The 16254-nt window shown below is 36.4% G+C and overlaps 1 protein-coding gene across 1 annotated transcript; it reads right to left on the bottom strand.

Moving 5' to 3' along the window:
• Positions 1 to 1251: 1251 nt before the first annotated feature.
• LOC125229719 (threonine aspartase 1) lies at positions 1252 to 3008 on the bottom strand. The gene is made up of 4 exons (XM_048134639.1): positions 2792 to 3008; positions 2586 to 2714; positions 1692 to 2506; positions 1252 to 1531 (listed from the first exon to the last, which is right to left on the bottom strand). Exons 1-4 carry the CDS (start codon positions 2817 to 2819, stop codon positions 1376 to 1378), a joined length of 1128 nt encoding a protein of 375 aa, XP_047990596.1. The 5' UTR covers positions 2820 to 3008; the 3' UTR covers positions 1252 to 1375.
• Between the last annotated feature and the right edge of the window lie 13246 nt (positions 3009 to 16254).

Here is a 16254-nt window from a genome sequence, read left to right as displayed (position 1 = left end):
GTAGAGTAATTAATTATTTGAATATGTCTCACGGAAGTTTAACGTATACTAAATTTCTGTAATTTCTTAGATAATAAAGTTTCTTTAAACCGAAATTCGATATCATTAAAATATTTGGCCAGAATAACGTAACTTGTGGTGATTTACAAAATATCAATTGAAGTTACATATAATTAACTAAGTATACACAAACACATTGTATTTTATATTGAATTAAAATTGGTACTATTCAGATAAAAAATGGTGCTTTAAGAAGGTCATAATGGTCACTTGGTGCCGCATAATTTAAAGACTTGTGTCACAAGCTGACTTTTGTAAGACATTAGGAGACCAATGGCCTGGACAACTCGAAGTTGTCACTAAATTTAAGCTTATTCATGACATTCATGTCATATTATGCACATGCATTATGTTGTATGATGATAGACTTAGGAATGCATCTGTAATATTCTGCACAATTTTGTGCGTTCCTTTGTCTATTGTCAGAAGGTACAATGAGCATAATATTACTGTTATTTGATAATGTACAATGTGATAATTGAAATTATTCCAGTGACAATATCAATTATTTAAATTGGCATTCAATTTCTAATTAAAATTATGTAATTGGCAAATTGATATTACTATTATTTCTATATACAATAGAATTGTATTTTACTAAATATAGCACTACTTTTATATTTTTTGTTTTGAGCACATTTTTATTGTACTTAATCGCCTCTCACCGAATTTATTATTTACAGTCACCAATAAAGCCTTTTTATTAATTCAATCAGAATTTTTATTGATCCCCAGTTATGAATCTTCTTCCACTGATTTAAGGAATATTTTAATTATGGTTATAATGATTACATGGGACCACAGAATATATAATAGTACCAGTACAGAAGGCTCACTCCTTTGATGTTCACGAAATGCCGCCATCCCAAATTCTTACCTACATTAACAAACTGACCGCACGCGAACAGCCGACATTGAATTCTATTGCGCCGCGCGAAGGTAGTCACCAGTGAACGGGCCGCGAGCTCGCGGCCGCCGGCATGTACTTGTAGCGCGGCGATAGAATCGCGGAGTGAGCCGCCCCTGATGGGACTCTTACAGTCTATGAGCAAATAAACTGATATCTATTAAACTAGAGGATTTCTTTTTAGGGATTTGTGACCATTGGGGTGAAAATATTGACTCCAGTCAAATTTCTGAAGTTATGAACTCATACTATGATCATCTCTACTTAGCATAAATAAAAAATAATTTGTCCTGTTGGTAACTATTTATTTTTCTCACACTTCATGCTACACAGTAATCTAGTATTTTAATATACCTTTTCAATAATGGAAGCATAATACTTAGTTTATCAGAGGAACTATACTGCTTGTCAAAGAGATCCATTGTGATTAGTTTCAAGCAGGGGGTCAGTTTTGATCTCCCACTGCACCACAGGGTTGGGTTGGACTGGCACTGTGAAAGGATGGCCGGAGACCACTGCTTTTTGCCCAGGTGCCACTTTTTGTGGAAGATAGGAAAACACACACTGTAAAGGAAAATATATGAAAACATTTTGCAACAAGACATTTTTATGACTAAAAAGTAGTCAAATAAATACAAAAGACTTTTTGGAAAGAAAGTTTTTCGGAATATCTTTTACTTGTTACTTTAATTATCCTAAAAGTAGTTGCTCTAATTTTCTTTACCTTTGGCCTTTCACTCTCAGTGGACATGAATCCTACACACATTGTCTTAGTTGTGTGTCCCCAAATGACCTCTCCTTCTCCAGCTTGGGGGTCAAATCGTAAAGCCAAAGTCCCTCCCAATCTCTGCCCCACATCCCACAAGTAGGGTGATTCTAAAAACTTTTCTTTCAGACATTTATCTAAGCCTATTACTGGTGATGGTTCTAGTAAACTCTCAGCTGTGTTCTTTGCTAGTTGGGTTCTTATCAAATGTTCTCCACATCCAGAAGTGCATGATGCTATTGATTGCTGGATTCCATCTCTACTTGTGACTGCCCATACTCCACTTGCAAATGAAGCTGCTTGTCCAACTCTGCCCTCATGTTTCAAGGAGACTCCTCCTGAACTAGCTCCAGCTGCCACTAAACCATTGGAATCAATGCAAATAGCTCCTACAGTATCTAGGGGACTGAATTTGATATCATTCTGCTGAGAATACCTCTTAAGTTTTCTTTTACAATGCTTGTAGCTTCTGTAAGCTCTAGCTGAGATCATTTTACGGTCATCAACAATTTCTAATCCCATTCTCTTTGCCCAGAGTTTGGCACCTTTACCAGTGAGGATGCAAGGAGGCACTCGGCCTAATGAAAGGCTGTCACACTGTTTCACACAGAGTTGTTTAGCCAATGTAATTGGGTTCCAGACATTGGAAACTGCACCACATGCTCCAAAATGTAATGTCTGGCCATTCATGATTGATGCATCACATTCCACTGCTCCATCCCAACTCAGATTTGAACCATAACCAGCATTGGTCAGTGGACTGTTTTCTAGTTCTGGAACATTAAAACTTACATCATACAAAATACTTTACTATACATATACATACGATATGATATTTAGAACATTTCTCACCTATTATTGCTTTTTCAATGGCATCAACAGCATTGCCTCCCTGCTTGAGTGATTCACCTGCTTTCCTACATGCTACATGGCACAGTTTCTGATATTCCTTCTTTAAATTATCACTGTGGTAACCGGCACCTGAATGGATATCATTTACGTTAAAATAAGATTTATAAAAACAAAACTAATCATGCTAGAGTTTTCAATTTACTTACCGCAGTGAACGGCTATGAACCCGTTCATTTTAGATGCAAATCCTAAGCTAATACAAGTATAACAATATGAGGGTCGGCCAAATCGCTACTAGATGTAACATACTACACTTCTATGGATATTATAACGAAAAATGTCGACCCCTATTTTTCATGAGACAAGCGCTTTTTACACCGAAGTTTTTATTATTTTCTAACCTGCAGGAGAAGGGGGAGGAGGGGTAAACTTTTTTTTCTACAAATACCATTTGCCTTTTTTTACTAATGTTGTTTTGTTTTAAATTCTAGGTATTTAGGTCGTTATTTTTGTAACAAAAAATTGGTTGTCTGTAAAGTCGGTTTACGGACGGTAGTTTAACGTGATAACGTCAAACATTAATCATCATCATCAGGGGCGGTCAGAGTATAGCAAAAGGGGCCCGATTCTGGGACTTTTTTCACGTTTTTTTATTTATTTATTAAAAATACCAAAAGTTAACAGTATTTCACCGTATTTACCTTCAGTATTTGACATAAATAAAAGCAAACACACTTAAAAGTTAAACTATGGTTATTACATTAATCACATAAGGAGTGTAGAGTCTATGAACCTTAAGAGTTTTCTCACAAAACACACCAACACTATCAGCAAATATGTCAATATCGTCTGTCTCCAACATGATGCGGTTAAGAGCAGCTCGGGCTCGAGCGGTGCGCCGGCCGCCGCGAACAGGCGCCGCCGCCGCCGCGCCGGCACCGCGCCCGGCATGCCAACCACCACATTCGCTCTTGGCACTTGCAGCCCCATTCTCTCAAGCACGGATGCGTCATCTACTCTATGGTGAAACAGTTGGCGGTAATGCATAATATGCAGCAGTTTCCGTCTGGTTTCTAGAGTTTGAAGACCAACCATTCCTGTTAGTCCTGTTACGAATAGAGATGGATACATATATGGGTAATATCCGTACAGTCGTTTGTAAATGTGCCTACAGAACTTCCTCTGCACTCTTTCTAGCATAGTGTTTTGTTCTTATTAGAAAGAATGCATTAAAATAAGCATCTTTTATATTTTAAAGTTTTTTTTAAAACCTACTAATTTAGGAGTTAGAGTGGTGCAAAGTTGCAAAATTTTCCCGTAGCATTGCTAAGGCGCCAGAGACAGAAAGCGATATCGACGGAGCTCCGCTTATTACAGAAACTGCACAGAATAGGAGCCTTCGGCCGTTTGAAGATACCTAACGAACCTAACCTATACCTATATAAAAGTCGTCATTTTGTATCCTAGACCGTTTGCGAGACACGCGTTAATTTTATTAAAGTGCTAGTGCCATTTACTAATCTTAGAACCCTAATATCTCAGTAAATATTAATGGAGAAGAAAAAGTTTATTTAACAAAACATCCTTATTTAAACGTGTTCTATATGATTTATCAATATTAACATAGGTTATATTGGTAAAAAAAATCATCGTAAATTTATTGTCTCTGGCGCCTTAGTAAATACCAAGAATCTTATATACATACTGGATGTTGCACGCCGAACATTACTTTGAAGCCAGAAAATTTGACCTTGAATTACGTCACGCCGGTCTTGCATCTCTTTCTTTAGGGTGTCCATGATTAAGCATACATTAGGGATATCCCGCGGAATTTGACGTATTACATCTCTCGACACAGGCTTAAAACCTTTGAACCTCCGTTTTGACAATATTCTCAGCTTGATATGATATTGATATGTGTTAAAATGTCAAATATTAATATTAGCGCCATCTATCTGAGCGTACCTACCCCAAAGGTGTATCGCCATCTAGCTCACCATACCTTTTTCGGTATGGTTTTGAGGTACGTTTTTTTTCTTAGACTTTATCTGTCTATACGGAGTTACATAAGTATTTGTCTTTTACTAACTGACACCTGTGTTTATTAAAGCATGCAATGAATATATATTTTAGTGTTTTGGTCACTTTAAACCATCACAATAATATTTTGGTAGTAACTACTGGGAAAACTAATCCCAGTAGCTATCAACCCCCGGTGTGGTAATTAACAATGTGGGGGAAATCCCAGTAGTTAGGACAGGTAAAAACTTGGTGGTAACTAGTGGGAATAGCCACAAAAATATAAGGGAAGTATTTGTCAATGGGGAAATAATGAAATACTAGGACGTTTTAAAACAGTATCTTTATTTTTAAGCGCCGCCCCAAATCTCAAGGAAGGTGGTTCTCAATTCGTACGTATTTCAATTCTCTTCGCATGTATATATGTATCTCAATTTAATGTTTATGCCACGATATATCCGTCGTTACTAGACTAATTTTTAAAATTTCTTTCTGTGTCATAATCTTCAGGCTTAAAGTGCAAATCTGCAAATTGTCGAACACTCTGAAACATTTCCTTTTATCGGTACAATCGACAGCCAACAGCCAATGCTGCCTCCTTCCTTCATGTTCCAAACTCTGGGGAATAAGTTTGGAACAAAAAGAATTAAAACAATTGCCTGAATTCATCTCCAAAGGTTTATCACTATAACTGCTATCATTATAACTCAATCTGTACAAACGTCAGTCAAGCAAAGGAATGATTCATACCTTTGGTTAGCAGTGGCTACACTGCATGTATGGAATGACTGTTAGAGCCTTTCTCTAACCGCTGTCCTCGTTGCTTCCACACTGGTCAGCATGACTGGCATCTCAAGATCTGTATTAAAAAGGGGTAACTATGACTTACAAAGTCACTAAATTATCTCTATATAATATCACACATTTAGTTCTATGCAAGTATTATTACAAGGTTAATTTCATGTTATATTCTTTCCATTATAGGTTCTCAAATCTCACTGAAATCATTAATTCCAAGTTGCTTATTAAAGTTATCACAGTTCCAACTATTTCATCATCATCATCATTATCATTATCATGACCATTATCATTATCATGACCATTATCATTATCATGACCATTATCATTATCATGACCATTATCATTATCATGACCATTATCATGTTAGTTCCCTTTGAACTACATAAATGTAGTACTTAAATACATATGTAAAGTATCTCAAAGATACTTTCCAGTCACCATTATGGTGCATCAATATTCATACCAAAGTACTACACAAATAATGCAGTAAATCAGTAAACAAAGTCAATTTCTAACAACATTTGTCTTTCATTATAGTTGCTATTATCTCAACTAATGTATTGAGATATATCAACTTAATTCAGCATATTCAGGATACAAAATTCCATATATAATAGCCAAACTCAATATGAAAGCTTTGTAACCATTCTCTTACAAAGTACACTTCTCAAACATGTCTCTCATAAACACAACTAAGGCAAGTACATTAACACCACACATAGATCAACACATTACAGATTATTAGAGATATTTCATAAACAACAGAACACCTCTGTCGTACACATATTATCAAAGCCACTTATAGTTACATCATAGATGTTTCATAAGCCACAGAACCTCTCTGTGGTAACCACATTATCAAAGCCACTTTTAGGTAAATCATAGGTGTTTCATAAACCACATTATCATATCAGTAATTACTTTCATAAACATGAATTTAACCAACACATGAAAAACCCATAGGGAAATCAGGTAGTTCTTTCATCTGGCACATTACCAAATCCATCTTTATCAAATCATACATTTTCTTAGACACAATATACAAACTTAAAGCTATACATTTACATGGTATGTCACAACGCTCCACACTAGTGGCCAACGCCTGACAAATATCATTATTAGACCCAAAATGTGTATGAAGGTTCGTCAACCCTCTCAGAGTAGCGCTAGTCTGTACACATGCCCGAGGGCCCTTACAGTGATCACCATCTTGGGGGTCCTCCCAGAGGATGCGTGAACCCATGGCCTTCAGGTGTCAGCGGCCAGGTCTCACAAACTCACTGGCGTTTACCAAGGCCTGGGGCGCGACTCCAACCCCAGCCTAACTCATAACTTTCCTCATATTAAATAGATAGCACAATTACTAAGGCTGGACCGCACCCCAGCCCCCGGTGGCGGTCATACCAGCATCAGGGCTACCCGATGCCTGGTCCCAAACTCGTTGGGGCCGCGCTGACTTACAGCCACGTTGGCTCTTTCCCGCATTCAACATGCGCCATTTTGTGATGCAATCATGTTAACTACATGATCTTTATATGCATAAACGTGTAACAACTCCCTGCCACACTCATTTCAATATATCATCCATAACGGAAACACCATCATCGTAAACTTTGTAATAATGCATAGCAATAATATTCAATCATGAAAAGTTAGTTTTAGGTTAAATATACGAGAACGTTTTGGGAGAATAACTCCTCTTTTATCAAGAGATAAAAAACACCACTTAGCTTTCCCTGATGACTCAGCCTTCGATGAGCACTGACTCGAATATTAATTTACATAATTAAATTCAACACGCCATAAAGTGACAAACAGGTTTTTACTGGTTTGAATGGAGGTTGTTTCGTTCAGTTGGTAGTGTTGCCAGGTAACTCGCGAAACGTCGCGACACACCCGACGACGAAAGTTTAATGAAAAGGAGTTAGTGTAAGCAACAAGTGGCGGGACCACTCTTTGATCTTCTCCAATTGCTTGGACCGCTGTTGCTCTCTTTTGTCTCTCATCTCTAGGCGTCACTGACTCTATGCCATCTTGTGCAAATCACTCTGACATATTTTCAGAGGTATACATGATTTCTGTTTCATTGATGCCTTCTACTTAAGCCTATATCCACTTTATTTTATCTCTGAGTACTTAGTATGTTATTATCCACTATCTCTTCCTTTGATCTATTTTCCATTATGTTTCACATCTTCTCTTTGAACCGGTATAACTACTTCTATATCAAGATCCATCACTTCTTCCTCATAGGATGTTTATCATTTAATATATCCTTTGCAGGATCCACAGACACCATTGATTCTCCTATCTCAAGGACACAAATGTGCTATATATCCTATAAATATAGTATTACCTAATTTGCTTTGGCCACTCTACATTGCCCATTTATTTCTGTAATTAATTTTGATATACGATCAACTTTCTGAGTCTCTCTGTTCTCTTGATTTTTTCTTAATTTGTACATACTATGTCACCAACACAACACGTGGTGCCACCTTAACTTGAACTCTCACTTGTTTATTCTTAACCTCTCACAATTCGAGAGACCCTCCCGCGCCAGAAAAAGTGTTGTCAATCATCTGATTGCTCAGACATTTAGACGGGCTATATAACAAGAACTTCGGGACAATTTAAGTAGCCAAAATGTAATTTTCTGTCATTTAACGGTCCTTTTGCTACATCAGCCGGATTCAATTTGGAGGATACATAACGTAGATCTAAGTTTTTGTTCTTTTACATTTTTTCTATCCCTTTTGTTACAAATAGTACAAGTAACTTGTTTGACTGCCACCTATAACAATCTGACTGTCACACTCTAATGTTTGCTTAGTCACCTTTTATTGGGAGATATATTTTTCCATATTATATTAATCTATTTTCTATTGAGGTGCCTCATAGTTCTAAACGGACATTTTTAAATCATCCTTGATTTCTTATGAGAGTCAGTCTATTTCAGTTAATACCTTTGCTGTATATATTATAGTTAGTATCTCTATGCACTATAGCAGAATATGCATTGACTAATGCGTCTGTGAAACCATATATTTGACAAGTTTCTTCCCTGGATATATTTCTAGGTAAGTATACCTACATATTTCTTTTACTGCCTCTACACAGTTATATAGTTTTTCAGTATGTTACAATTTCTTTTAATAAGGTAGAGTTTCATCTAATATTTTTTATTTATGAAGATTGTAAGAGCAATTTAGCTGGTAAAACGATAGGCGCTGCAAGCCCACACGGATAATAGATGTAAGCTATGGTATTTAGTATTTCTCTTTTGGTAAAAGTATTTTTGTTAGATTTGTTCTTAATTTAAGTATCTTTGCACATATCACAAACCAAACCTAAGGTTTTTACTGTGCCTTTATTGTTTATTTCTGGAATTTTCCAGATCCATAGGATTCGTATCCATAGAATCCGTTTTGTTAATGTTCTATAGCCATAAAATCTAGTCACATCTCTTATCCTTTTCATTTAGTCCGATTTATAAGAAAGCTTTTTCTATATCAGCTATTTGTTATTCTATGACATCTGAACTTGACCACGAGTTGGAGGAGATCTTTTAGCATCAGAGGGCCATGATAATTATAGACTCAATCAAGCTTTTACCTTCTCTACCCTCTGCTGAAACGTTGTACAGTTCTCATGGCCTTTCCACTCAAGGAAATTCCATGGTGGGCCAAATTAATCTACCTGGCTGTGATTAGGGACAAACTCTATAATCTCTTTATTCAATCGGTCTCATGGGATTTTTTCATAAATGAGCAGTGCGACTCTCTATTGCAGGTAGACCCGTAGGGTACTCATTACACAGCTAGCCAACCGTATAGCGGTTGTTAATAATAGTAGTGGTCTCGTTAATTATTAATAGTTTCTTCGTCTCTATCCGTGCTAGAAGTATCTGTGATAATAATGGATTCTAGTTCTCACACAACTTTTACATTTCCTACATCTAAAGTAGGGTCAGGTTTTGTCAATTTATTCTCATACAGAGTCTGAAAGTAAGTTAAAACCATCAGGTCATTTTGTCTTTATGATCAGGTTTTCCTGATAAGATTTAGCCTAATATAGATTTTCTGAAAATTCTGTTTCTCAGTATTCATAAAGAATAATAATAATAATAAATGAGCGGGCTCGAAAGACCCGAGAATTTGAAACGGAGATGCAAATAATAATAATAATCTCTTCCTATAAGTATGTCAATACGATCTGACAAAGGGTTATCATCTACTAAATTTATCCTTTTATTGTAATTGCTCACATATGTAAGCAGATCTTCTCTGGGACATGATACACTTGGTGTAATTGCTGGTACCATATTGGTAAACAATAATCTTAATACCTATATTTTCAAGCAAATTCTAATCAGTTTACTTTTAATTTCCTTTTGTTGCTCAGTTTCAAATATGAAAATAAATAGGCCAATTTTCTGTTCTGTGCTTAAATATAATTTATTTTCAATTCTTTGTGTCATATAACTTCTTTGAGAACTACTGTCCCTCAATAAGTGACATTTATTTCTTGACAATTCCATTCCTTTTTATAGCAGACAATGCAGCTGTTTGTAAAACAGTGGTTCCTTCTCTGTGTATGTGTAAGGTGTTGACAGGTTTTATTTACTATTTGAAAATCATAGCTTCGGACACAAGGCCTTGTTAATTTTCCCTGTATATTGCAATAAACGCATTTGAGATTTTGATTATATTCTTTTCTTTATGTCTTCCTTTAAACAAATATAGCAGCTGTTTGTTAATTTCTTATACGGTTTTTTATGACCTCATAGATAAGGCAAAATCACTGTAATAATACATACATACATACAATCACGCCTGTATCCCATAAAGGGGTAGGCAGAGCACACGAAACCACTAAAGCTTCAGGGCCACTCCCGGCAATAAGGGGTTAAAAGAAAATAAAACCGTGGCATTGCAGCGACAGGCCGCCAACCTCTCGCCCACACCACAATTCAACCCACATCCCACAGTCGCCCTCCACGACACCCACGGGAAGAAAGGGGGCGGTGAAATTCTCAACCCGTCACCACACAGGCAGGCTGTAATAATTGTTTTCACAATTTTCTAGCTTTCCATTTAAGTTGATATTTTATATTTTCACTTTTGGTGTCATAAGGCCTCTTTAAAAAAGGAGAGCCTAAATTTTAATAGGTGATGAAGTATAGATAACCAACCTTAGTTATCAGATTGCTGTCGATATACTCAAAAATAGGTATGAAAACCCAAGCAAGTGGTTAATATCCATTATGCCACTCTATACAGAGTGAAAGGTTTGAAGATTGGCGCAAGACCATAAATGAGATCCAATAACATCTCATATTCTTAACAGTCATTAGGGAAATATTGATCATCATCACTTGAGGTTCATACTCCTAGAAAAGTTTCCAGAATATATAATATATGAAGTGAAACTAAGTAAGTTTAAATCTACTCAAGAACTTAGAAAACAACTTGATATTGTTATAATGGCAAGAGAATCCTCTCTCTCTCCTTTCGAGGTCACATGAAAATTAACAAAACTGAAGAAGTTCAATTTAGTACTGAGGTCCTCCATACCTCCTTTAGGTATATTAATTTATCAACATCACATCAGTCCCACTGACTTATACAAGAATGAAACTGGTCCCATCAAGGGGTACCAGTCCAATACATTTCCCTTAAACTTGTGGAGTATAAACTCAGATAATTTGCTTCGCTTATTAACCCGTAGTTTACTTAATTGTATGTTAGACACCTTTATATTAAATTGTAGAATTAAGGCATTTTCAAATTCAGCTAGTACTTCTTCACTTCCGAGCTGTGAGGTAGGTAGTCACTTTAGAAATTTCATTGGTACTTGTTTGTTTACAATTTTAAAATACTGATAAAGTTCAGTATTTAACCGGTTTATTATAGTGTGTAATTTTTGATGAAATGATGACGCTTTGTTCTGATTTGTTTTTAACTCATGGTATTAGTGCACTTGGTGTCAGTGGTTAACTTCTCTATATTACTAACAAATGTGGATACTTGGTCAAGCAGGCTTTGTTAATATGGGCATAAAATGGTTGATTCCAATAAGAAGTATTTTAAATGACGTCAATTATGCGGTTGTTTCGTAGTTAATCTTCAGAGTATGGGTTTCTACTAAGAAACGATAAAGAGAATTTTTATGTGATTAAATTGCAAATGATGAATCATCAATATTTCAATTTTATGTGACGTCAAACAGCGCGATTCACAATAACACAAATATAATGATGAGTACCTATACTCAATGCGTAAAGATATTTTTAGATGAACACATTCGTACAACACAAATTTGCGTGGAATTTCATTATTTATCATTTGCCAAAAGATGCAAAACTGAACATGTACAAAACGCCTTTATCATTCATATCCCCTGACTTTAAAGTAGTTAAAAGCTTTTACAACACTCACCGAGTCTTTCAACATTTTGCCCCAAGGGCGTTCATATCGCCACAAGGGCGTCCTTGCTAGGGATTAAACCCCAAACCTCTTTGCTGTGCCTGCTTCCCAATGAGCCATAAAACCGAATGTCTGCATTGGGACCACAGTGGCTAGAATTAGCGTAGATTTATCCTGGTACTACCTCCCTGTGTAGAAACGGACTCCCCGTCATATTTTCAGGTAATCAGCAAGTAATTTCACTACCTTTGTTTATATAAACACATATTTTGCCGGTCACAATATTTACATTTACAATCCTTTAATGTCATATGTCAAAGACAGACGTTCGGAAATCGACTGTTTTTTATGCGTGTTTATCGATCACATCGATTTTTCATTTATGTTTTAAGAACCAATAATTACAGAAAGCAATTATTTGTCCTTTTATTTGTGTATTAATTTTGTTAATGTTTAACATATTTATTAATTTATAATAAGCATTTGAAAATAAAATGTTGTAAGTACTAACAAACCTCGTAAACTTGAGCTCTACAAACTTCGTAAACTTGTACTTATCAAACTTCGTAAACTTGCACCAATTGTCAACCTCACTTTGTCGAACAACAAACAAACATTCTTTATCAATATTTCTACACATAATTGGTATGAAGGGAAATCACAATAAAATAAGTATACAATTCGTACATTCATGCTTAAATAAAAGAGCAATATATCTTTATTATAACACACATAACGTAAATGCTATGCTGCCAATTTCTGTGTCCATCTCGTGGCTATCACTTCTACTCGACGCTAGATGACATTAATAATTTCAAATCAGCTTCTTCTAGTACCTGTTAAACCTATTTTTCGTTAAATTGATGAATGTAGAACACAAATAAATAATTTTAAATGATATGAATCACACATCCCATGAACTGACGTCTTTATGCAATTTCTCAGATACCATAATAGAATTTTAACAAATGAAATGTGCTTTTAACTTTATTCTTTCTGTGATTTTAGCAGCGTCTCCCCAGCCACTACCAAATATCCCAGACTAACTCAACCAATTTTGTTCCAAACTCTGGGGAATAAGTTTGGAACAAAAAGAATTAAAACAATTGCCTGAATTCATCTCCAAAGGTTTATCACTATAACTGCTATCATTATAACTCAATCTGTACAAACGTCAGTCAAGCAAAGGAATGATTCATACCTTTGGTTAGCAGTGGCTACACTGCATGTATGGAATGACTGTTAGAGCCTTTCTCTAACCGCTGTCCTCGTTGCTTCCACACTGGTCAGCATGACTGGCATCTCAAGATCTGTATTAAAAAGGGGTAACTATGACTTACAAAGTCACTAAATTATCTCTATATAATATCACACATTTAGTTCTATGCAAGTATTATTACAAGGTTAATTTCATGTTATATTCTTTCCATTATAGGTTCTCAAATCTCACTGAAATCATTAATTCCAAGTTGCTTATTAAAGTTATCACAGTTCCAACTATTTCATCATCATCATCATTATCATTATCATGACCATTATCATTATCATGACCATTATCATTATCATGACCATTATCATTATCATGACCATTATCATTATCATGACCATTATCATGTTAGTTCCCTTTGAACTACATAAATGTAGTACTTAAATACATATGTAAAGTATCTCAAAGATACTTTCCAGTCACCATTATGGTGCATCAATATTCATACCAAAGTACTACACAAATAATGCAGTAAATCAGTAAACAAAGTCAATTTCTAACAACATTTGTCTTTCATTATAGTTGCTATTATCTCAACTAATGTATTGAGATATATCAACTTAATTCAGCATATTCAGGATACAAAATTCCATATATAATAGCCAAACTCAATATGAAAGCTTTGTAACCATTCTCTTACAAAGTACACTTCTCAAACATGTCTCTCATAAACACAACTAAGGCAAGTACATTAACACCACACATAGATCAACACATTACAGATTATTAGAGATATTTCATAAACAACAGAACACCTCTGTCGTACACATATTATCAAAGCCACTTATAGTTACATCATAGATGTTTCATAAGCCACAGAACCTCTCTGTGGTAACCACATTATCAAAGCCACTTTTAGGTAAATCATAGGTGTTTCATAAACCACATTATCATATCAGTAATTACTTTCATAAACATGAATTTAACCAACACATGAAAAACCCATAGGGAAATCAGGTAGTTCTTTCATCTGGCACATTACCAAATCCATCTTTATCAAATCATACATTTTCTTAGACACAATATACAAACTTAAAGCTATACATTTACATGGTATGTCACAACGCTCCACACTAGTGGCCAACGCCTGACAAATATCATTATTAGACCCAAAATGTGTATGAAGGTTCGTCAACCCTCTCAGAGTAGCGCTAGTCTGTACACATGCCCGAGGGCCCTTACAGTGATCACCATCTTGGGGGGTCCTCCCAGAGGATGCGTGAACCCATGGCCTTCAGGTGTCAGCGGCCAGGTCTCACAAACTCACTGGCGTTTACCAAGGCCTGGGGCGCGACTCCAACCCCAGCCTAACTCATAACTTTCCTCATATTAAATAGATAGCACAATTACTAAGGCTGGACCGCACCCCCAGCCCCCGGTGGCGGTCATACCAGCATCAGGGCTACCCGATGCCTGGTCCCAAACTCGTTGGGGCCGCGCTGACTTACAGCCACGTTGGCTCTTTCCCGCATTCAACATGCGCCATTTTGTGATGCAATCATGTTAACTACATGATCTTTATATGCATAAACGTGTAACAACTCCCTGCCACACTCATTTCAATATATCATCCATAACGGAAACACCATCATCGTAAACTTTGTAATAATGCATAGCAATAATATTCAATCATGAAAAGTTAGTTTTAGGTTAAATATACGAGAACGTTTTGGGAGAATAACTCCTCTTTTATCAAGAGATAAAAAACACCACTTAGCTTTCCCTGATGACTCAGCCTTCGATGAGCACTGACTCGAATATTAATTTACATAATTAAATTCAACACGCCATAAAGTGACAAACAGGTTTTTACTGGTTTGAATGGAGGTTGTTTCGTTCAGTTGGTAGTGTTGCCAGGTAACTCGCGAAACGTCGCGACACTTCATCTTTTGGAACACTGGAAAGTTTAATATTATTCATGTTAATTGTAAAGACATAAATTATATAAAGTTGGTATTATTATACTGTGATATGAACTATGAACATAGAAACCGTACCAAGTTGATAGATTTAGCTCCATTCAATAAGTGTCGCGACGTTTCGCGAGTTACCTGGCAACACTACCAACTGAACGAAACAACCTCCATTCAAACCAGTAAAAACCTGTTTGTCACTTTATGGCGTGTTGAATTTAATTATGTAAATTAATATTCGAATCAGTGCTCATCAAGGGGAGCTGAGTCACCAAAGAAAGCTAAGTGGTGTTTTTTATCTCTTGATAAAAGAGGAGTTATTCTCCCAAAACGTTCTCGTATATTTAACCTAAAACTAACTTTTCATGATTGAATATTATTGCTATGCATTATTACAAAGTTTACGATGATGGTGTTTCCGTTATGGATGATATATTGAAATGAGTGTGGCAGGGAGTTGTTACACGTTTATGCATATAAAGATCATGTAGTTAACATGATTGCATCACAAAATGGCGCATGTTGAATGCGGGAAAGAGCCAACGTGGCTGTAAGTCAGCGCGGCCCCAACGAGTTTGGGACCAGGCATCGGGTAGCCCTGATGCTGGTATGACCGCCACCGGGGGCTGGGGGTGCGGTCCAGCCTTAGTAATTGTGCTATCTATTTAATATGAGGAAAGTTATGAGTTTGGCTGGGGTTGGAGTCGCGCCCCAGGCCTTGGTAAACGCCAGTGAGTTTGTGAGACCTGGCCGCTGACACCTGAAGGCCATGGGTTCACGCATCCTCTGGGAGGACCCCCAAGATGGTGATCACTGTAAGGGCCCTCGGGCATGTGTACAGACTAGCGCTACTCTGAGAGGGTTGACGAACCTTCATACACATTTTGGGTCTAATAATGATATTTGTCAGGCGTTGGCCACTAGTGTGGAGCGTTGTGACATACCATGTAAATGTATAGCTTTAAGTTTGTATATTGTGTCTAAGAAAATGTATGATTTGATAAAGATGGATTTGGTAATGTGCCAGATGAAAGAACTACCTGATTTCCTATGGGTTTTTCATGTGTTGGTTAAATTCATGTTTATGAAAGTAATTACTGATATGATAATGTGGTTTATGAAACACCTATGATTTACCTAAAAGTGGCTTTGATAATGTGGTTACCACAGAGAGGTTCTGTGGCTTATGAAACATCTATGATGTAACTATAAGTGGCTTTGATAATATGTGTACGACAGAG

This window comes from Leguminivora glycinivorella, chromosome 9 (assembly GCF_023078275.1).
Source record: "Leguminivora glycinivorella isolate SPB_JAAS2020 chromosome 9, LegGlyc_1.1, whole genome shotgun sequence".
In the NCBI taxonomy this organism is placed as follows: domain Eukaryota; kingdom Metazoa; phylum Arthropoda; class Insecta; order Lepidoptera; family Tortricidae; genus Leguminivora; species Leguminivora glycinivorella.
Note: the sequence above shows the minus strand (reverse complement) of the source record. Positions and strands in the feature narration are given on the sequence as shown.